The sequence below is a fragment of the Ammospiza caudacuta genome, chromosome Z (assembly GCF_027887145.1).
Source record: "Ammospiza caudacuta isolate bAmmCau1 chromosome Z, bAmmCau1.pri, whole genome shotgun sequence".
Taxonomy (NCBI): Eukaryota; Metazoa; Chordata; class Aves; order Passeriformes; family Passerellidae; genus Ammospiza; species Ammospiza caudacuta.
Window position 1 is genome coordinate 76,752,679 of NC_080632.1, and position 17,397 is coordinate 76,770,075.

Consider the following 17,397-nt stretch of genomic DNA (forward strand, 5'->3'; position numbering starts at 1 on the left):
TGTGAGGAGTTATAACATGAAGGGTTGGATATTTAGATAATTTTGAAGTTTGGTTTGTTGGTTACAAAGGCTTCCAAAGCTGAGCTATACTTTAGCCCATTTTAATGTGTTGTGGCAAAAATGTCAACATTATTACCATAAGAAAACCTTTTACATTCTACTACATAAACCAGTCTGGAAGCAAGAATTATCTAGTAGGTCCTGGCAAGTTGTCTAAACCATCAGCAAAAACACCTGGGGTTTCCAGCTCATAGTCTAGTGTAAGCTACTGAACATTATACACAGTTGCCACAGGACTTGACAAGTTTCTTAGTCCCAGATATATCTGATTGCGTTGGAGAAAAATCAGCATTGTCAGATGTTATGTCCATCATGGATAAGTTCTGAAACCCGAATTACTGATGTCAATTTAAAACCTTGTGTTTCTTCAGGATGGGTTGGATCAGCTGCCTCCCTCAGGTGGCTAACCTGAAAGGTACAGTTTGAGTAAGGTCAATACAGGTTTCTTTCAAGGCAAGAAAGACTGTTTAAAAACTCTTATAAGTAATTCTGATACTCTCTGTTTTCAGAAACCAAGAAATCAGTTCTTTTGAGGGCAGTACACATCACATACAAAAAAGTACTCATCAGTTGCTGCTTGACAGATTCCTGCCAAGTGTTGTATCTGCCTCTAAGGCTCCAAGGCAATGGATAGGTTCACTTACTCATCCTTATGAAGTGCCTTGAAATCCTCTTCCAGAGGGATAGGAATTTTTCCCCCCAGGATAGTCAGTAGGGAATGGTCTGATGCTCATGTTTGCTGCATGGGAAGATGAAGACTGGGTTCCTGGTGTCACTGCCATCTTACAGCAAGATCTTTCAGCAAGAGGAGCAGCTTTGTGTCAGGCTAATCCTGCGCCCGGACCATGTGATGTATGTTCCTGTTGTATGTGTGCTTCATGCGCAAACAGTCATTCCTCAGTTGTGGATAGTCGGGAGCAGCACAGACGCCCAAAAGCTCAGATCAGCTAATGTGAACACACGCTTCCCCGCCCCCTTCCTGGCATAACTTGTGATCGCAGAGCCATGAAAGTATGTGATCCCTCCCCCAGCACAGACCGATCCCACCCAGCATATGATCTGGGCCCCATGTCAGCCAGAGCAAGCAGCACCAGCCTGCCACGGCGCTGCTCGCAGCCGGAGCTATGACCTTAACGAAGGAGAGCTTCCACGGGGCTCTCCTGCCCGCCTCTGGAGCGGCCAAGGCCGACATGGATGGCACCAGAGAGAAGGAGGAGGCCCCAAGGCAGGCAGTGATGAGGACTGGAGCAGCGGTGCCCAGGAGGCGAGCGGTGGGAAGGCTGGTCATGCACAGCATGGCCATGTTCGGCCGGGAGTTCTGCTATGCCGTGGAGGCCGCCTTTGTCACGCCGGTGCTGCTCAGTGTAGGGCTGCCCAAGAACCTCTACAGCCTCGTGTGGCTCATCAGCCCTATCCTGGGCTTCGTGCTGCAGCCCGTGGTAGGTTCAGCCAGTGATCACTGCACCTGTAGCTGGGGCAGGAGGCGACCTTACATTCTGGGTCTGGGCATCATAATGCTGTTAGGCATGGCTTTGTACCTCAATGGGGACGTGATGATCTCAGGTGAGTGAGGGGCATGTGCTGTGCTGACAGACAAAACTCATCCTAGCCTTTCAAATCAGAAAAAGGAGAGGGGTTCCCCTTTTCCTTCTTAAAATGCACTGTTAAAATTTGGTATCGTGTGACTCGGGTGCACTGAAGGAGCTGGGGAGCGCCGTAATCTCTGTGTACATTCAATTCTAACACTGCATGTTATGTACCCTGTGCATAGTGTTCTGTAGTCTGTGCATGTGATTGCAGTCTGTTGTATGTTGGTTTGGTTGCCTGACAAGCTCCTTCAGGTAAAGATTTGCTTAGGCCATAGAAGTTTTCATGAGCTAAGATCTACCTTGTTAGCTTAAATGATAGTATTGTTTTTGTGATGTAATACATACCCAAACTGAATCCCCGCTCATCCCTGTTTTAGATGGATTAGTATTCAAAATACTCGCCTTCAATTATTGCAGCACTGGCTTGACTCTTGTACCGTGCTGGTGATAAACAAAAATCCTTAACTTCTTGAAAACTCAGTTGCAGCTGAAACAAGCAAAATCAAATAGGAGTGACATCCATATTGTTACATTTTGGCTTGGGATATGGCTTCTTAAAGTCTTGATACAAAGTTGTTGCTGACTAGGCAGATGGGGGAGGTGTGTGTTTTATGGATTGATTTATTCTCTCTTCTTTGATATTATTGATATATACTTGATTTGAATATTTGAATATACTTGATTTCATTGACCCAGAGAGAGATGTTGCAGTCAACTCTTGATTATCTAAAGCAATATAAGGGTTGGGCAAAGAGAACAAACTGAAAGTATTACAAAATGCATGTGTTAGGCTACCAGAGCATGCCTTGGAGGTGTTAAGGAATAGATTTAGGATAGTGATGCTCTTGGTTGTGGAGCTTGAAGCATTCTGAGCAGTGTTGGCTCAAGGCAGTAAGTCAGCCTAGCCCAGCTCAGCACTACACAGACTCAGCTCTCCCGCTTCTCTGATGAGATTCTGGTGTCACTGGACTCTCCTGTGTAACCAGTTGTTGTTTAGATTTTGAAGTGTCAGGAAAGACTAAATGTGGTTTTGCAGAACATGGCACTGTTGCTGTCAGAATGAGGGTGTTTTTCTTTTTTTAGCTTTCATCGCTGAGAGAGACAAGCAGCGGACGTGGGCAATAGTCATTACCATGCTGGGAGTAGTACTTTTTGATTTTGCAGCTGATTTTATTGATGGTCCAATCAAAGCATATTTATTTGATGTCTGCTCTCATCAGGATAAAGAGAAGGGTCTGCATTACCACGCCCTCTTTACAGGTACACTGATCCCTTCTTTTCCTCCCTGCCTCTCAAAGGAGGGGAAGGTAATTGCTTGGGTTTTATCCTCCCTGTGTTTCTAATCTTGAATGAACTGATCATCTGATCCTGCACTTCAGTCACAGGACTTTTGTTACTGGGTTTTCACTACTCCGGAGAACAGCAACTTGTGATTGCTGCTGCAAAAATCTGAGGAAGGCTGCAGGCACAAATAATTACAGCAACACAGGCATGATTTAAGAGCAGTTAGTTATTTTAAAATGTGAAATAGGGTTTGTCAGTTTGTTTTGGGTTATTTTCAAGTTTGTTGCTGAGGCAGAAATTAATGGATGTAGCTTATTTCATTGCTGTTGCACATAAAAATAACGTTTTTGATTTGTCATGTGACATGCAACAAGAGCTGCGCAAACCAATTGATTCCCATTCTTCAGCAGTGCTCCAGTATATGCTGCATAGAAACAAGAGTTCTGTGTAAAATTCAGAAGGTCACAATTCCCACAAAATAAGACCAAGTGGTTTAGTTCAAACTCCTGCAAATGAAGTTAACAGCTTCATTTGTTTTAGTACATTTTTTTAATGTTATTGAGTTACAGAAGGACATAAAACTGTTGGAACAAGCTCAAAGGAGGGCCACAAAGTTGATAAGGGGACTGGAGCACCTCTCCCATCAAGATGGGCTGAGAAGGTTTGGGCTGTTCAGCCTGGAGAAGAGAAAGTTGTCTGGAGACCTCCAGTATCTGAAGGGGGGCCGCAGCAAAGCTGGAGAGGGACTCTTCTTTAGGAGGATGTGGGGAAATTTAGGCTGGATGTTAGGAAGAAATTATTCCCTGTGAGAGTGGTGAGACACTGGAATGAGTTGTCCATGGAGGTTATGGCTGACCAGCCCTGTCAGTGTTCCAGGCCAGGCTGGATAAGGCCTTGAGCAGCCTGGTCCAGTTGGAGGCATCCCTGGATGGGTCTGGATGATCTCTAAGGTCCATCCCAACCCCTGAACATTGATTCCATCTGTACAATGTGAGCCCTGTGTTGAGGAAATGCACAGGGAAGACACGTGAGGCCGTGTACCTGTTGAGTGACCCAGGAGGAACCTCCCACCATGTCTGAGAGTAGCCCCCCTGAAAGCACTAGACAAAAAGCAGACTAGATGAAAAGTCATGCAATCTTTTTACAGCAGATTTTTGTGGGTACTGAACCCCCAGCAGGAGCAGAGACTCATAAACTCAGTAGCAGTTACTCTGTTGAAGGAGGGAGGTGTAGTAGCTAATGAAAAAGGCTGATTTTGGACACATGAAATACTTATATCCAGGAACACAGTTTATAAGGGAAGCTTAAAGCCACATGGGAATTAAATCTGTATTATCCATTGAAACAGATAAAATGTTAAAGAATCACTTGTTTGGAAAAAGAGAGGAGTGAGTGTTTATGTATATTCAGCACAACTCTGGTTGCAATATTTTTTTGGATGATACTAAAAAGTCTCCAAGTTTGAAGCTACAGACTTAGCTGACTCAGTGTACTGATCTGTGAAAGGGAATGTGAGACAAATAATGTGAAATAGGACAGAAATGGGGCAGAGTGTGTGACTTGGCCCAGCATCCTGTGCTCTCCACAGCAAGTTCATCTCAACCCTTCCTAACAGAAAGTTCCCTGGTCTGGTGTTGAAATCCTCCCTTGACTGGAGTTCTACAGCCTCCCAAGGCAGTCTTCTCCAGTAATTTACTGGCCTTGGTGTTGGTTTTCCCTAAACTGCAACATTATTATAAATTCCCTACAGTTTACATTTATCATTGCCCATTTTATCCTTATTAGACACAGACAGCAATCTTCCCATTTCTTGTCCAGGTTCTGTTTTAGATATTGTTTCTTTTTCCTACTTTAGTTCCTCCTTTCCTTTTATGCTTAATATTTCTGAGATTTTACTCTCCAGTTTGCTTTCAGTTTAGGGTTTGAACATGAAACTTGATAGCTTTGCAGTTATGAAACCCATGGCCACTTCTTCAAGTGGAAGAAAGAGTGCACACAATCAACATTTAGGCTGCATTCCAATATCATGATGCTTCTTTTTCAAAACAGCAAAATCATCCTCTAATGTCAAACATTCTGTCTGCAAGCATACACTGAAAATAATGTTGTGTAGATTTTCTTTAAAAAGTTATTAATAGCGTAATTGGTTTTTATGAGAACAAGCAAGGATACAGTCCCCTGTGAAATGCCCAATAGTGCACAATGAAAGAGGGCCATAATCAGACCCAGGAGGGTAAAGAAGGTACAGAAAGCCCAGAACTCAATCAAAATCCCATGGTTTTGGGGGAAGCAAGTGCAGGTGCTGTTAGTTTTTGTCAGATGCAGGGCTTTGCTGTAGACTGTTATCAGATCTCCTAAGCAGAAGGGTAGAAATGCTTCTGAGTTCTGGGGAAGGGGCTATCCCATGGAACTCCCAGCCATCCATGCCCTAGTGCCACCTGGTTAAGGAGGTGTCAGGACCCTACAAAGGTGCCAGCCCCACCAGAGCCTGTGCTGAGTGTAACAGAGGGCATGATCCTGTGCATCTCTGTGTGTGCTTATAGTAACAGAGAGAAGAATTGTAAAAAAACCAAACTGACAGAAAACTGGGTTTATTAACATCAAGGAACAAAGTAGCATTCTCATTTTACCCTTTAGTCTACCTCTTCTGAGAAAATTAGTAAATGGGATTACACACTTATACTTTTTCCTTTCTGTTTTCTTTACCAAGTGGTGTTGTACTTGGATTTGTGTAAGTAGAAAACAATGCCTTTGGGTTTATTTCCTATTTTAGAAAAAAATCACACAGAGGCAGTATTTCTGTTTGGACTAAGCTAAATACATTTTACAAATTCTAAACTATAGAAACTCTCAAAAGAATTTTAAAAATGTTTGTTCTGTGAAAATACAAAATGGAAACCACATTTTTCTTGTAGGATTTAATTTAGTTTTACTTGCATTATTTACCATTTCAAAGAAAATAGAGCTTGAAAGAGTCAAAAAAAGAAATGGACCCTATTTTGCCGTGTATTCAGCCTATTTCTAGAGAGCTCTGCCTGACAGATCTGAAGAGAGTTTTCAAGAGATGTTTTAGTAACTGCTCATGTATGTGTTTAGCTCAGTATTCCTATTTCTTGTGATAAATATCTGAAGAGTGATTATTCCATCATTTCTAGAGGGCATCACATATTGAGAGTATTATGTGCTCTTTGTTTATTTTGTCAATGCCAGCAGACATTTATTTTTTCCTTTTTTTTTCTCCCACCATTGTAGGTTTGGGAGGAGCCCTGGGTTACCTTACAGGTGCTATGGATTGGGGTCAAACCATACTAGGATATACCTTGGCATCAGAATTCCAGGTGATTTTCTTCTTCTCAGCCTTGGTTCTCATAATCTGCCTTACTGTACATCTGTGCAGTATTCCTGAAGTCCCACTCAGATACGAAAATGAAGAGGCAAAGTTCTTGTTGGAAGAGACTGAACCCCATAGATACCACTCCATAGAGGAGGAAATAAGGAATGGTCACTTAAAACCAACCTGTATGGAAATAAAGGCTGCAGCCAAGCCAGGGAAATGCGCGGCTGCATCACGCACACAGGTGAGTGCAGAGGAAACTTTACAGCTTGTATCTTGGCATCCTTGGAGACCCCTTAATTAGCTAATGCTGACTGTCTGTAAGGCACAGGCACAGAAAAGAACCCTCCACTGGGATACAGAGACAGGAGAAAGTCTGCCTGCCTTTTTTTTTCCTTTTCTTTTTTTTTTTCTTTAGAAAGTATTGCCAGCAAGAGGTATGAGACTGGCTAGTTCTGATGCACTGATCCATTGGCAGGGTATGAGGGAGAAGCTGGCTCCATTTTCTGCTCAGTGTCAGTCTCCTGATGTCCTCCTCGTGTGAATTTTGTAAATAGGATCTACTTTTTCCTTTAGTCTTGGTATAATTAGCATAAAGTTGTGGGCAAAGACTACAGACCATTAATATTCGATGTAGGTCTCTAATTCTTGCTGAAGTCCACATGGTTTTGTACATAGTACATGTGAAATGTGTGACACTTGGATATTCTGCAACTCAACATTTTATTGAGCACTAATCTCTTTAAAATTCCTACAGCAATTTTAAAAATTTTAAAATTGTCTACAACAGTGCTACCTTGCTACCAGAGTTTGAGTTTTATTCGAGTGATATTGTAGCTGAGCCTTTGGCAAAATTTTGAGGTGTGAGAAAGCAGAGAGTACTTTTAAATCCTCACTGTTATTTTGTTTCTGATGCATTTTTGTGAGAGATTTCTTCAACCTAAGGCACGTAGGAAGTGGTGAATCTACCAGGAAAGTATCTGGAGAGCCCACTTCTAGTATAGTGTTGAGAACTGGTCCAAACACATCCATTTTCTGTTGATGATTGTTTTTACGTTTGGTTGATGACTTTTAGTGCTAGGAAATCCTCATGGCTACCTCATGGTACCCTAGGTAAACAAAGTATAACACAAGAGTGGTGACACAATTGCTTCTCATTTTAATTCCATTTTGATTTCTTGGCATTATGCATATCAATCCCTGATAGACTGATACAAAGGTTTGATAAATCAGGTAAAATATACTAAGCATGTACAAACAGTTATAAGGAGGAAAGCAATACTCTTGTTTAATCTGTAAGTAAAAGGGATCTATTATCTTTTACTATTTGTAATTTATTTTATAACAGCACTTGGTATTTATAACTGGAAGAAAAATATTATGAAATTATTAAAATATTATTAAATTATTACAATATTATTAGATGCAAGACATATGAAATGAGCATTGCCTGATGATAATGCAAGGCAAGCACAGAGTGGGGCAGACAGCCAGGCAGCTGTGGGCAGAATCTGACGGGAGCACTGTGATGCTGTCTGAGCTTCCCCATCTCAGGCCAGCATGAGCAGCCAGCATCCTTCACCAGCCCTGTTCACTCTGGGCACCCTCCAAATTGTCAGAGATGCTGAGCCTCCCCGACTGCTTGGACCATGCAGGCTCTAAAAAAAGAGAAGGCAAATGAAGATGAGAGAGCGATGCAGTGAAAGTGGGGGGAGCAGTCTGTGGTTTGGGGTAGCCTCTGCCTCGGGAAGAAATAATTCCCTGGAGTCAGTGACATGGGAAACGTGGAGTTCCATGTCTGGCACAGGAGGCGAAGCTGTGGTGGTGAGCCTGTGCCATTGCCCTCCTCTCTGCCTAGGCTGGGCAGCCTGTTGGAGCCCCCCAGTGCTTTGATCAGTCTCATGTCCCTTTGATGTGCCTTTCTTTGTGTGCATGAGTTCTAGACACTCACTGCTTTAATGATCTGTCTCCTGCAGCACATGTTTGCTGAGTCCATTCATTACCATAATCACTTCCTTGAAGAAATGGTTTGGCTCCCTGTTTTTCTGTCTCTTTTTTTTAATTGTAGGCATCATGGCTATATTTCTTCTAAATTAAGGCCTATGTTCTCACATGCTAATAGCTAACATGATTATTAATGAGGTTTGACCTGTTACAGTATGAACAGACACCCAAAGCAATTAGCCTTGTATTCTTTTGAATGGTGCCAAATTATTCAGGGTCCACTGCCATAAAACCTGAGTCATATTGCTTCCTCTGCATTCTTATCATCTTATGCCCTGAGTTGTAGTGATTTTGTAGAGATTATTTGGTATTCTGAGCTTTTGAAGGATAAGGCGCTTAAACAGAGCCAAACTTCAGCACATTATTTAAATTAGCATGCGGTTTGTGTGCTGGTACGTTTTGAATGTGTGCATTAAACATTTTTGGTTTCCATTCCCACCTTCTGGAATATCTAAACAGAAAAAAAAACATTTCTATCTAGCTGTCAAATTACTGTTTGTAATCACTGCAGTGTCCTTTGTAATTCCATGACCTTATCCTCAAACTTTGATTGGAAAGTCTATTTTAAAAAGCAGGTTGGAAGAATTGCAAACTAAATAAAGCCAAGTCAAACGATAGTAATTATCCTTGAAATAACATTAATGAGTTAATCTGGAATTCTTTTGTTTTCTTTTTATAATTGTAGAAGAATGTAAAGCTCACCCTGTTTAAAAAAAGACAATGATGCCAAGTTCCAAGGGATTTGGACAATATACAGTCCAAGGTGGAAGCCAGCAACTTGAATTTTGGCATTCCTATGAGGATTAAAAACCTCACACTGAAGCAAATTATTTTCCAACTTTATATGTGGTGATTATTCATAGAGTAGCTTGCAGCATAGCCTAGTTCAAAGGAAAGGAGATTTGTGAAAAGTATATACAAAAATGAAGAAAGAAAGGAAAAAATGACATCTTACAGTAAATTGAAGACAAGATCCAGTCCAGGAATTTTGAGTAAATTAGCATAATTTTTGCAGTTCTCCCACATTTCGTAACGTACCTCTTCCCTTACCATCTCTCCAAACACTGTTGTCTTCAAATGTCTTCAGAGAAAACTGGAAGTTTTCCATCATGCACAGTTAAAATAGTATATATTTTTTTTCTCTTTAAAAGCAGTGAACCATGCAGGAGCTTTAATACAGGAAGAATTATGTGTAAAAATACCTGATATCAAGCACATCTACAGTAGTTTAAAAAAAAATTAGAAATACAAATGATCTGATGAATGTGACTGGAGAAGAATCTGAGAATTTTGGGGCACAGGGCTGAGACAAGGAGGGAGATTACATGGGGCATTAAAGGCAGTGAGAAAATTTGATTTTCCTCATCAGTGAGATTTGTTAACCAGCACTAATTAAGTTTTGGTTATGAAATGAGTTATTTCTCCCTTGGTATGAGGTGCTCAGATGCTGGAGCTCACATTCTCTGTGCGCTACCATGGGGAACCACAGCTTCTCCCTGCTTCAAGGACAGAGCATAATGGAAAGCTCATGGTATGCTTGAAGAGGTAGAAGTTTCCCTAGAAAAAGAAGTTTCCTAGGGAATTTAGCACATAGAATGGAAAGGGAATAAAAGGTCTCAGGAATCTGACATATTTTAATTTTCAGGAAGTATTTTGAGCACAACTTTCTTCTGAAGCAGCTTTAAATTTTCAGTGTAAAGCTGATGGTTTCTATAGAGAAATAACTTTTGTTGCTTGTTGTTTCTGTTGTTGGTTCATTGGGTTTTTTTTTAAACTCTCTGAGTCTGCTTTGGCAGAAAATTTCCCTGTTATTCTATATGTAAATAATTGTCCTACTGATAATAACAGCAAAAAATGTTACATTCCTGCTGGTATACTCCATCTCTTCTATATACTTTATAGAATTTTATAAATTGAAGAAAACTCAGTACCCAAGCAACCCTTCCTAGCAAAAAATAAAAGACTTTGGAAGTTTAGCAATGAAAAGATACTACAAAGACCTTCTTTATTAGCTGTCAGCTATTTCATTAGCATTCAGGACAATAACACTGTATTATTCTTGAATATTTGCTTTTAGGAAAAGAGGCAGATGACACTTAAATCCCTCTTGAAGACACTTTTAAGCATGCCATCCCACTATCGCTGCCTGTGTGTGAGTCACCTCTTTGGATGGATGGCTTTCCTGTCCAACATGCTTTTCTTCACGGATTTCATGGGACAGGTAAAGCATAAAATGCTCTCACTACTCCTTCCTTGTAGCATCTCCTCCTCCATCAAGAAGAAGTGAAATGGTGTTACTATCCTGAGGAAATGACACAGGTGTCAGAGCCATTTGTATCTGGATGGCTCAACAATAGTTTTGTAAACCAGCTAATTGAGGTCAGGCCCTTGTTCCAAGCCTGTCTGGGGAGATCACTGGGGAAAAGTGTAGTATTTGTTAGGCTATTTGTGTCTAAATGTTCCAAGTGAAGCTCTCAGAGCTGGCCCAAACACATCCATTTTCTGTTTTGGTTTTAGAGCTGCTCCCAGCTGGGCAGGTTTTCTGGCTGGGCAGTGCTTGGATGCCGCTGGGCTTGTCCTGGTGTGTGTGCAGCATCCCCACAAAGCCCCTCACCGGCACTGCAGCCTCCCTGGCCTCAGGATGCAGCTCTGTGCACACAGGGAGCTATTTGGCAGCAAAAAGTTTTATCTTCCTGCATTTGTCTGTCCTGAACCCCTTTTCTCAGCAGCTGTTTGCCTTCACAACACCCCCTAGTGCCTTTTCCGTGCTATTCCCACGGACTGTATGTCCTTGACAGTGACTCTTGCCTGTATGGCCATGTCTGCCTCCTTCCGTCCAGAGCACTAATATGGTCCTGGCACCAATATCTCACTGCCACTCCCTGCTCTTCTGTGGTTTCCACACAGTATTCCTATTTCCTTGCCTTTTTTGTCTATTCAGGCAAGGCAAGAGGGAGGGTTTTTTTCCCTGCAGCGTAGATGAACAACTGAAAGAAAAAGTTTTGCTTGTCTAAAATAGTAACTGAATACGAGAATAACTGTGTGGAAAAATAAGTGTGTTGAGGAAAATCTGAAAGAGAAAACAGAAAAAAAAATTGTAGATAAATTAAGGAAAGAAAGGCTAAGGCAAGAAGACTGAGAGAAGAGAGAAAGTTAGTTGGAAGTGAGACACCTAAAGGATAGAAGAGCAAATGAGCAGATTTAAAAATCTGTACAATAGACAGTCCAGGAAAAGGCAGAGGGTAAGAAATGAGGTGGAGCCTGGGATGTGACAGTCCAGGAGATGTGAGTGTGACACCTGGAGAGTTACAAATGGGTGGTTAGGGCATGGTCAACAGATCTCGTGGGTGCTCCCTTCCAGGGATGGGCCCTGTGCCCATGAGAAGGAGGCATTCCCTACACGGTGCCATTCCTGCCTGCTGTGACTTCTGTGGTGTCTTTCAGGTTGTGTACCACGGGAATCCCTATGCACCTCACAACTCCACACTTTACCTGACCTACAAAGCAGGGGTAGAGATGGGATGCTGGGGGCTGTGCATCAATGCAATTTCTTCATCAGTCTATTCTTGTAAGTACCCATGAATAAACTCCAACACTGTGTTTGCTGTTTGCCATTGTTCAAAAACCATAAGGGGATGCCAAATTACCTGGAATTTGTTCTACATAAAGGCTTAAGGAATGTGACATTCTCAGCATTGTTAGAAACTCATATCTTAGCACCAACAGTTCCTGACCACATCATGAGGGGTGACTTTGGAATTGGGATATTGTTCTGCACATGAACTGACCCTGAACACTGAAAATCATTCTGTAAATAGATGCCACACTAAATTCTTAGGTGCTCTTTCACCTAGCAATGCTGTAGTTGTGGGCTCCTGAAGGTGACCTCTCCCCATTTGCATTCCCTGTGTAGAAGTTCTTGCCAGAAGCTTCAATCTTGCTCTCCAAAATTATGCATAAACATGCTAGCACAGCTCCCCAGGTAGTTTTCACCATAACTCTTCCAAAGAATTAAAAACCACCTGATCTGAAAACTCATATAAGTAGCATTTTGGGGGTTGATTTGAGCATCTAAAAGAGGCTTGAGGGAAATGTTTTTCCTTTGTAGCTTAACTGCAGGCATTTCTGTGTAGCCCTTCTGTGGATAAACTTCTATTCAGCACAAGCATCTCTGGGTGCAGCTGCAGTGCAAGCTGCAGGTTGAGCTCTGGGTGGTGTGAGCAAGTTTTCTTTGGCAAGTTTATACCTACAATAATTTGAGGTAACTTCTAAAGTCATTAAGATTATCTTCTTCATTGCATTTTACAAAATACAAGTTTTTTTTTTTTTTTTTCCTTAGAAGGAACCTCCTGATAAAATGTTACCTATTTCTTTTAATCTTATCAGCATTTTCACTTTCTTTCCACAGACTTGCAGAAAGTCCTTCTGCCATACATAGGATTAAAGGGACTTTATTTCATGGGATACCTACTTTTTGGACTGGGTACTGGATTAATTGGCTTGTTTCCCAATGTCTATTCCACTCTGGCTCTTTGTTCACTCTTTGGAGTCATGTCCAGCACACTGTACACAGTGCCATTCCACCTCATTGCAGAGTACCACAGGGAAGAGGAGGTGAGTGCAATGTCCCAAGAAGCATTAATTTTATCCCTGTCTGTGTCTGTTCAACCTGTTTTGGGGGTAAACTGGATGGAAAGGAGCAGCTTTTAATTTTAATTTTGAACTATTAACAATGACACATATGAATGGGAAGTTTCTGACAGAGAAAGTTAATATCCCAGCTCCAAACTCTCCAAACAGGCCTTCCATGAAACAAATAATTATTTATCATCACATCTGAAACAAAGCCAATCACAGAACATGTTCAGGCAGTAAGCAGGGTGGTCCACTTGTGTTGTCTTCAAGTCCTACCTTCCTCATATCCTTCTTTCCAGCCACATTAGCAGAGGACTTCTGAGGGCCTGAGGTTTTAATAACAAGCCTGTAAAGGCTGTCAGAATTTTTAGTTAACTGAAAAGTGTTACAAAAGCTTATTAGCTCTTAGCTAATAAACAAATGCCATTCAAGTAGAAACATCATTATATAGTACAGTATTAAATCTATACCATATACTCATTATCTTTCTAAATGTCTGTGGTTGGGTTTTCATCCTCCATGGCCTTAAATCCTGTTTCCAAGGAAAATCTGGAAAAACTTGCACTCCTTGTATCATGTTACTGGGCACAGCAGGATCCTCATGTATTGTAAAGCGTTGAGTTCTTTAATGGAAAAGTCCTCTCAAGTCCCTTAAATTAGTCAAACAGCTGGAAACAAGAAAAATTAAGGAGAGTTGGAAGAAATTAGGAAAAGTTCCAGTATATCTTGGAACATCTGAAGAAATTAATAAAGGCAACGTTGAAATACTGGAAAACCACATAAAACATAGTTTTAAGCAGCAGAGGGGTAGATCAAGTGCTAGACAACATGTCCTACTGTTTTGTACAGCTTTCACCAGCACCTTCTGAAGGATGAACACAAATGAACTCTTTAATTATTCTACTGAATGCTAGGAGGAAGTCTCAAAGTGATTCAATATTTCATATATATGATTAATAATTTTTTGGTTAATTTCTTTGCTCCTTCCAACAGGGAATGATCATGATGTATTATGAACACAAAACAGAAGACTGGGAATGAGCCCAGGTTAGGGTGAAATCTCAATTCTTACCTCAGGTCAGCCAACTCAGAGAGGAGGAGTAAAAGCCAAATTTTTATCTGTTTCAAGACAAAAGTGAAATAAAATAAGCTAAAGTGTGCATGAACTTTACAGTTAATAGGCCAATATATTAATGTGTTACTTAAAAGACAACCAGTTGTTTCTTGTTTGATGTATGGTATCTGCTATGACAGATGTTAAATGATATATAATTCTATGTTAGATTTTATATTAATGGGTTGAGGCTTAGCTCAAATCTTCTATAGTACAAGACAGGAAAAAAAAAGAATAAACATCAAGCACAAGAGTGCATTCATTTACAGATTCATGTATTTGTGGTCAGAACTACTGCCACATAGGAAGACTGGGAACAGCCCAGCAAAATAAATACAATTTATTTTTCAAAGTGTCTAAAATTGGGGCTTTATCATTTCAGAACAAGGAGCGGACATCTTCCCCCACTATGCATTCTACCAAAATCATGTGCTGTGTTTTATAATGCTGCCATTTCAGCTCCTGTTCTGTGCTGCTGTTCCCTAGGATCCAAATTCAATTTTTTTTTCTACTGGATTAGGAAGAGACTGTTTGTCTCCAGTACTTGTGAGCTTTGTGTAGCTCAAAGGCAAGGTAATAGGGTTTGCAAAAAGCAAAAAGCATCTTAATGGCTAAGAGAATTTGGATACCAGAACACCATAATGCCGCTGGCCTGCAGTATTGGAACTTCTTGTTGTTGGAATAGAACCTCCTCCATTTAACAGCCTATGCAGGAAGGAAATAAATACGTCAATTATCACATAATTTCCCAGTTAAACAGAGTAATTTCTTTCTGGAGGAAGGGACCCCCAGAGATCATGTAGATCCTTCTCAAGGAGGGACAATCTGGAGCAGGCTGCCCCAGTTCAGGTTTAATGATTCCAAGCAAGGAGACTCCACAACCCCTCTAGTTAATCTGCTCCAGTGACCCACCAGCAGCCTTACAGGGTGCTAATATGTAAGACACTTGTACATAATAAATGAAGGCTTTTGTTCTGCTATGTATCACAGCAGATACACAGATTAGTAATTAAAGGTGGTCCTCAATAGTGTAGAAGAATCCTAGTCTGGATGTTTGCTTTCAGGTTGCTTTCATCCCCAGCAATAAAAGTATTACATTTGTATTTTAGTGCTGATTTCCTTTATGTGCTTTGAGCCATAACTTCAGGTTCCTGGCTATATGTGTGTGGGGCACATCAGCACTGCTGTAAAGCCTTTGGATGTGGTTCCTCACAACATCCTTCCCTGTAAAGTGAAAAGATGGATTTGATGGAGTGGACTCCTCCTAGATGGAAAAGAAAGTGGTTGGATGGTCACATCCAGAGTGTTGTGGTCGATGTCTCAGAATCCACATGGACATCAGAGACAAGTGGTGCCCTCAAGGGTCTGCACTGGGACCAGTGTGATTCACTATCTTCTTTAATGACATAGATGAAAGGATTGCACACATGAAGGACAGGATGCCATCCAGAGGGACCTGGACAAGCTGAAGGAATGGGCCTATGGGAATCTGATGAGGTTTAACAAGGCCAAGTGCTGGTGCTGCCCCTGGGCTGGGACAGCCCCTGGTGCCAGCCCAGGCTGGGCATGAGCAGCCCCAGAGCAGCCGTGCCCAGAAGGGCTTGGGGGTGCTGTGGGTGAGAGGCTGCACATGGCCCAGCCATGGCACTCCCAGCCCAGAGAGCCAAACGTGTCCTGGGCTGCACCCAGAGCCCCGTGGGCAGCAGGGCAGGGAGGGGATTCTGCCCCTCTGCTCTGCTCTGCTGAGACCCACCTGGAGCCCTGCATCCAGCCCTGGGCTCCCAGCACAGGAACCACAGGGACCTGCTGGAGCCAGCACAGAGCAGAGACATGAAAATGGTCACAGGGCTGCAGCACCTCTCCTGTGAGGAACAGCCGAGAGAATTGAGATTGTTCAGGCTGGAGAAGAGAAGGTTTCAGATTGGCACAATTGTGGATTGCCAGTATTTGAAGGGAGCTTGCAAGAAAGATGGAGAGGGGTTTTCACAAGGGCCCATAGTCATAGAACAATCAGAAATGTCTTCAAACTTAGAGAGAGTAAATTTAGGTTAGATATCAGGGAAAAATTATTTAGTGTGCTGGTGGTGAGGCACTGGATCAGGTTGTCCAGAGAAGTTTTGGATGACCCATCCCTGGAGGTGTTTAAGGCCAGGTCGGATGTACCTCTGAGCACCCTGGAAAGTGTCCCTACTCACAACAAGAGCATTGGAACAAGATGATTTTCCAATTTCCTTCCAATACAAACCATTCTGTGATTCTGTGATGATTCTTTGATAATATGATAGTATGGTTCCTTCAGCCATGAGTCAGAGCGAAATTATTCACGACAGGATGACCTGTACTGTTTACTATCAGTTTGACAGAGATCAAGTTGACCTGAACTTGAAAATCATGTATAGTTTCTCCAGTCAATTTCCAATTCCTTCCTTAAGAGAAGGGATAGAGGGAAAAACTGCAGATGAGAAAAAATTTGGTGGAAGCTTGGAAAACTCCTGTTACTTAAAATCTCTGTGGTGTAAGAAGGGGAGCAGCGAGCTGTTGACCTGCCCGCTGCCCCGGGGCTGTAACAATGTCTCGGCCAAGAGCTGCGTGTTGCTGACACTGCCCCGTTTCTGGGGTTTGTTCTGTGCTTCTTCGCAGAGCCAGAAGCTGCAGGAAGGGGAGCAAGCAGGGGAGCACGGGCGAGGGAAGGGCATCGACTGTGCCGCCCTGACCTGCATGGTGCAGCTGGCCCAGATCATTCTGGGCGTGGGCCTGGGGCTCCTGGTCAGCGTGGCCGGCAGCGCCGTCACCGTCATTTCGGCATCCACGGTGGCGCTGGCCGGCTGCTGCTTCGTGGCCTTCTGCATTCGCTACGTGGACTAGGGCTGCAGGGAGCCGTCGGAAGGGATCTCCCCGGGGGAGCATTTTCTTTCTGGGTCAGTAGCACTGGTGCTGTTGCTGTGCTGACACTGCTGGCACGTCATCCTCTCTTACCTCCTTGGATCGGTTGCAATTCCAGAGCTTTATGAAGTGGAGACTTTATAGAACTGGCTGCCTTATGCCTCGGACACACACACCCACACTCTTCCCCACAGTGTGTTCACATGCTGTGGCATGTGATGATGGTGTGTGTGGCCACGGTATCTTGATGCTCTACACTGGGAGTCATTATGGAACTCCTCGTTACCAATTTGTGAAAGTTAATCGATGAAGAATGTGATAAATTGAAATAATGTAAAAGGACAGAGTTAGGAAGAAAGTTTTTATTTATCTTGTTCTTCAAGCATTCTAAGTTGGGGGCTGTTCCCTCCAGTAGTCAAAAGCTGCAGGAGATTCAAACAGGTGTCAGAGGCCATGCAGGGTGCAGTTCTGTTATCATTAGTGGTACAGTTAAA

At 42.4% G+C, this 17,397-nt stretch overlaps 1 protein-coding gene across 2 annotated transcripts; it reads left to right on the forward strand.

Annotated features, from left to right (window-relative positions):
• The first annotated feature begins 1,184 nt into the window (after nt 1-1,184).
• On the forward strand, nt 1,185-16,885 carry SLC45A2 (solute carrier family 45 member 2). 2 transcript variants are annotated; one of them, XM_058823802.1, is made up of 7 exons: nt 1,185-1,623; nt 2,733-2,909; nt 6,186-6,511; nt 10,349-10,492; nt 11,716-11,839; nt 12,680-12,885; nt 16,661-16,885. In XM_058823802.1, the coding sequence occupies exons 1-7, from the start codon at nt 1,185-1,187 to the stop codon at nt 16,883-16,885; spliced, it is 1,641 nt and encodes a 546-aa protein (XP_058679785.1). The 2 variants fall into 2 exon arrangements, with proteins under 2 accessions (XP_058679785.1, XP_058679786.1); XM_058823803.1 differs by having other exon boundaries at nt 6,186-6,493.
• The last annotated feature ends 512 nt before the right edge of the window (nt 16,886-17,397 follow it).

Excerpts from the sequence above, each read along its gene's own strand:
- SLC45A2 (XM_058823802.1), top strand. The coding sequence starts at position 1,185 with ATGACCTTAACGAAGGAGAGCTTCCACGGGGCTCTCCTGCCCGCCTCT. Across the intron at positions 1,624-2,732 it reads TGGGGACGTGATGATCTCAG|CTTTCATCGCTGAGAGAGAC; the intron begins GTGAGTGAGGGG and ends TTCTTTTTTTAG. Across the intron at positions 11,840-12,679 it reads TTCTTCATCAGTCTATTCTT|ACTTGCAGAAAGTCCTTCTG; the intron begins GTAAGTACCCAT and ends TTCTTTCCACAG.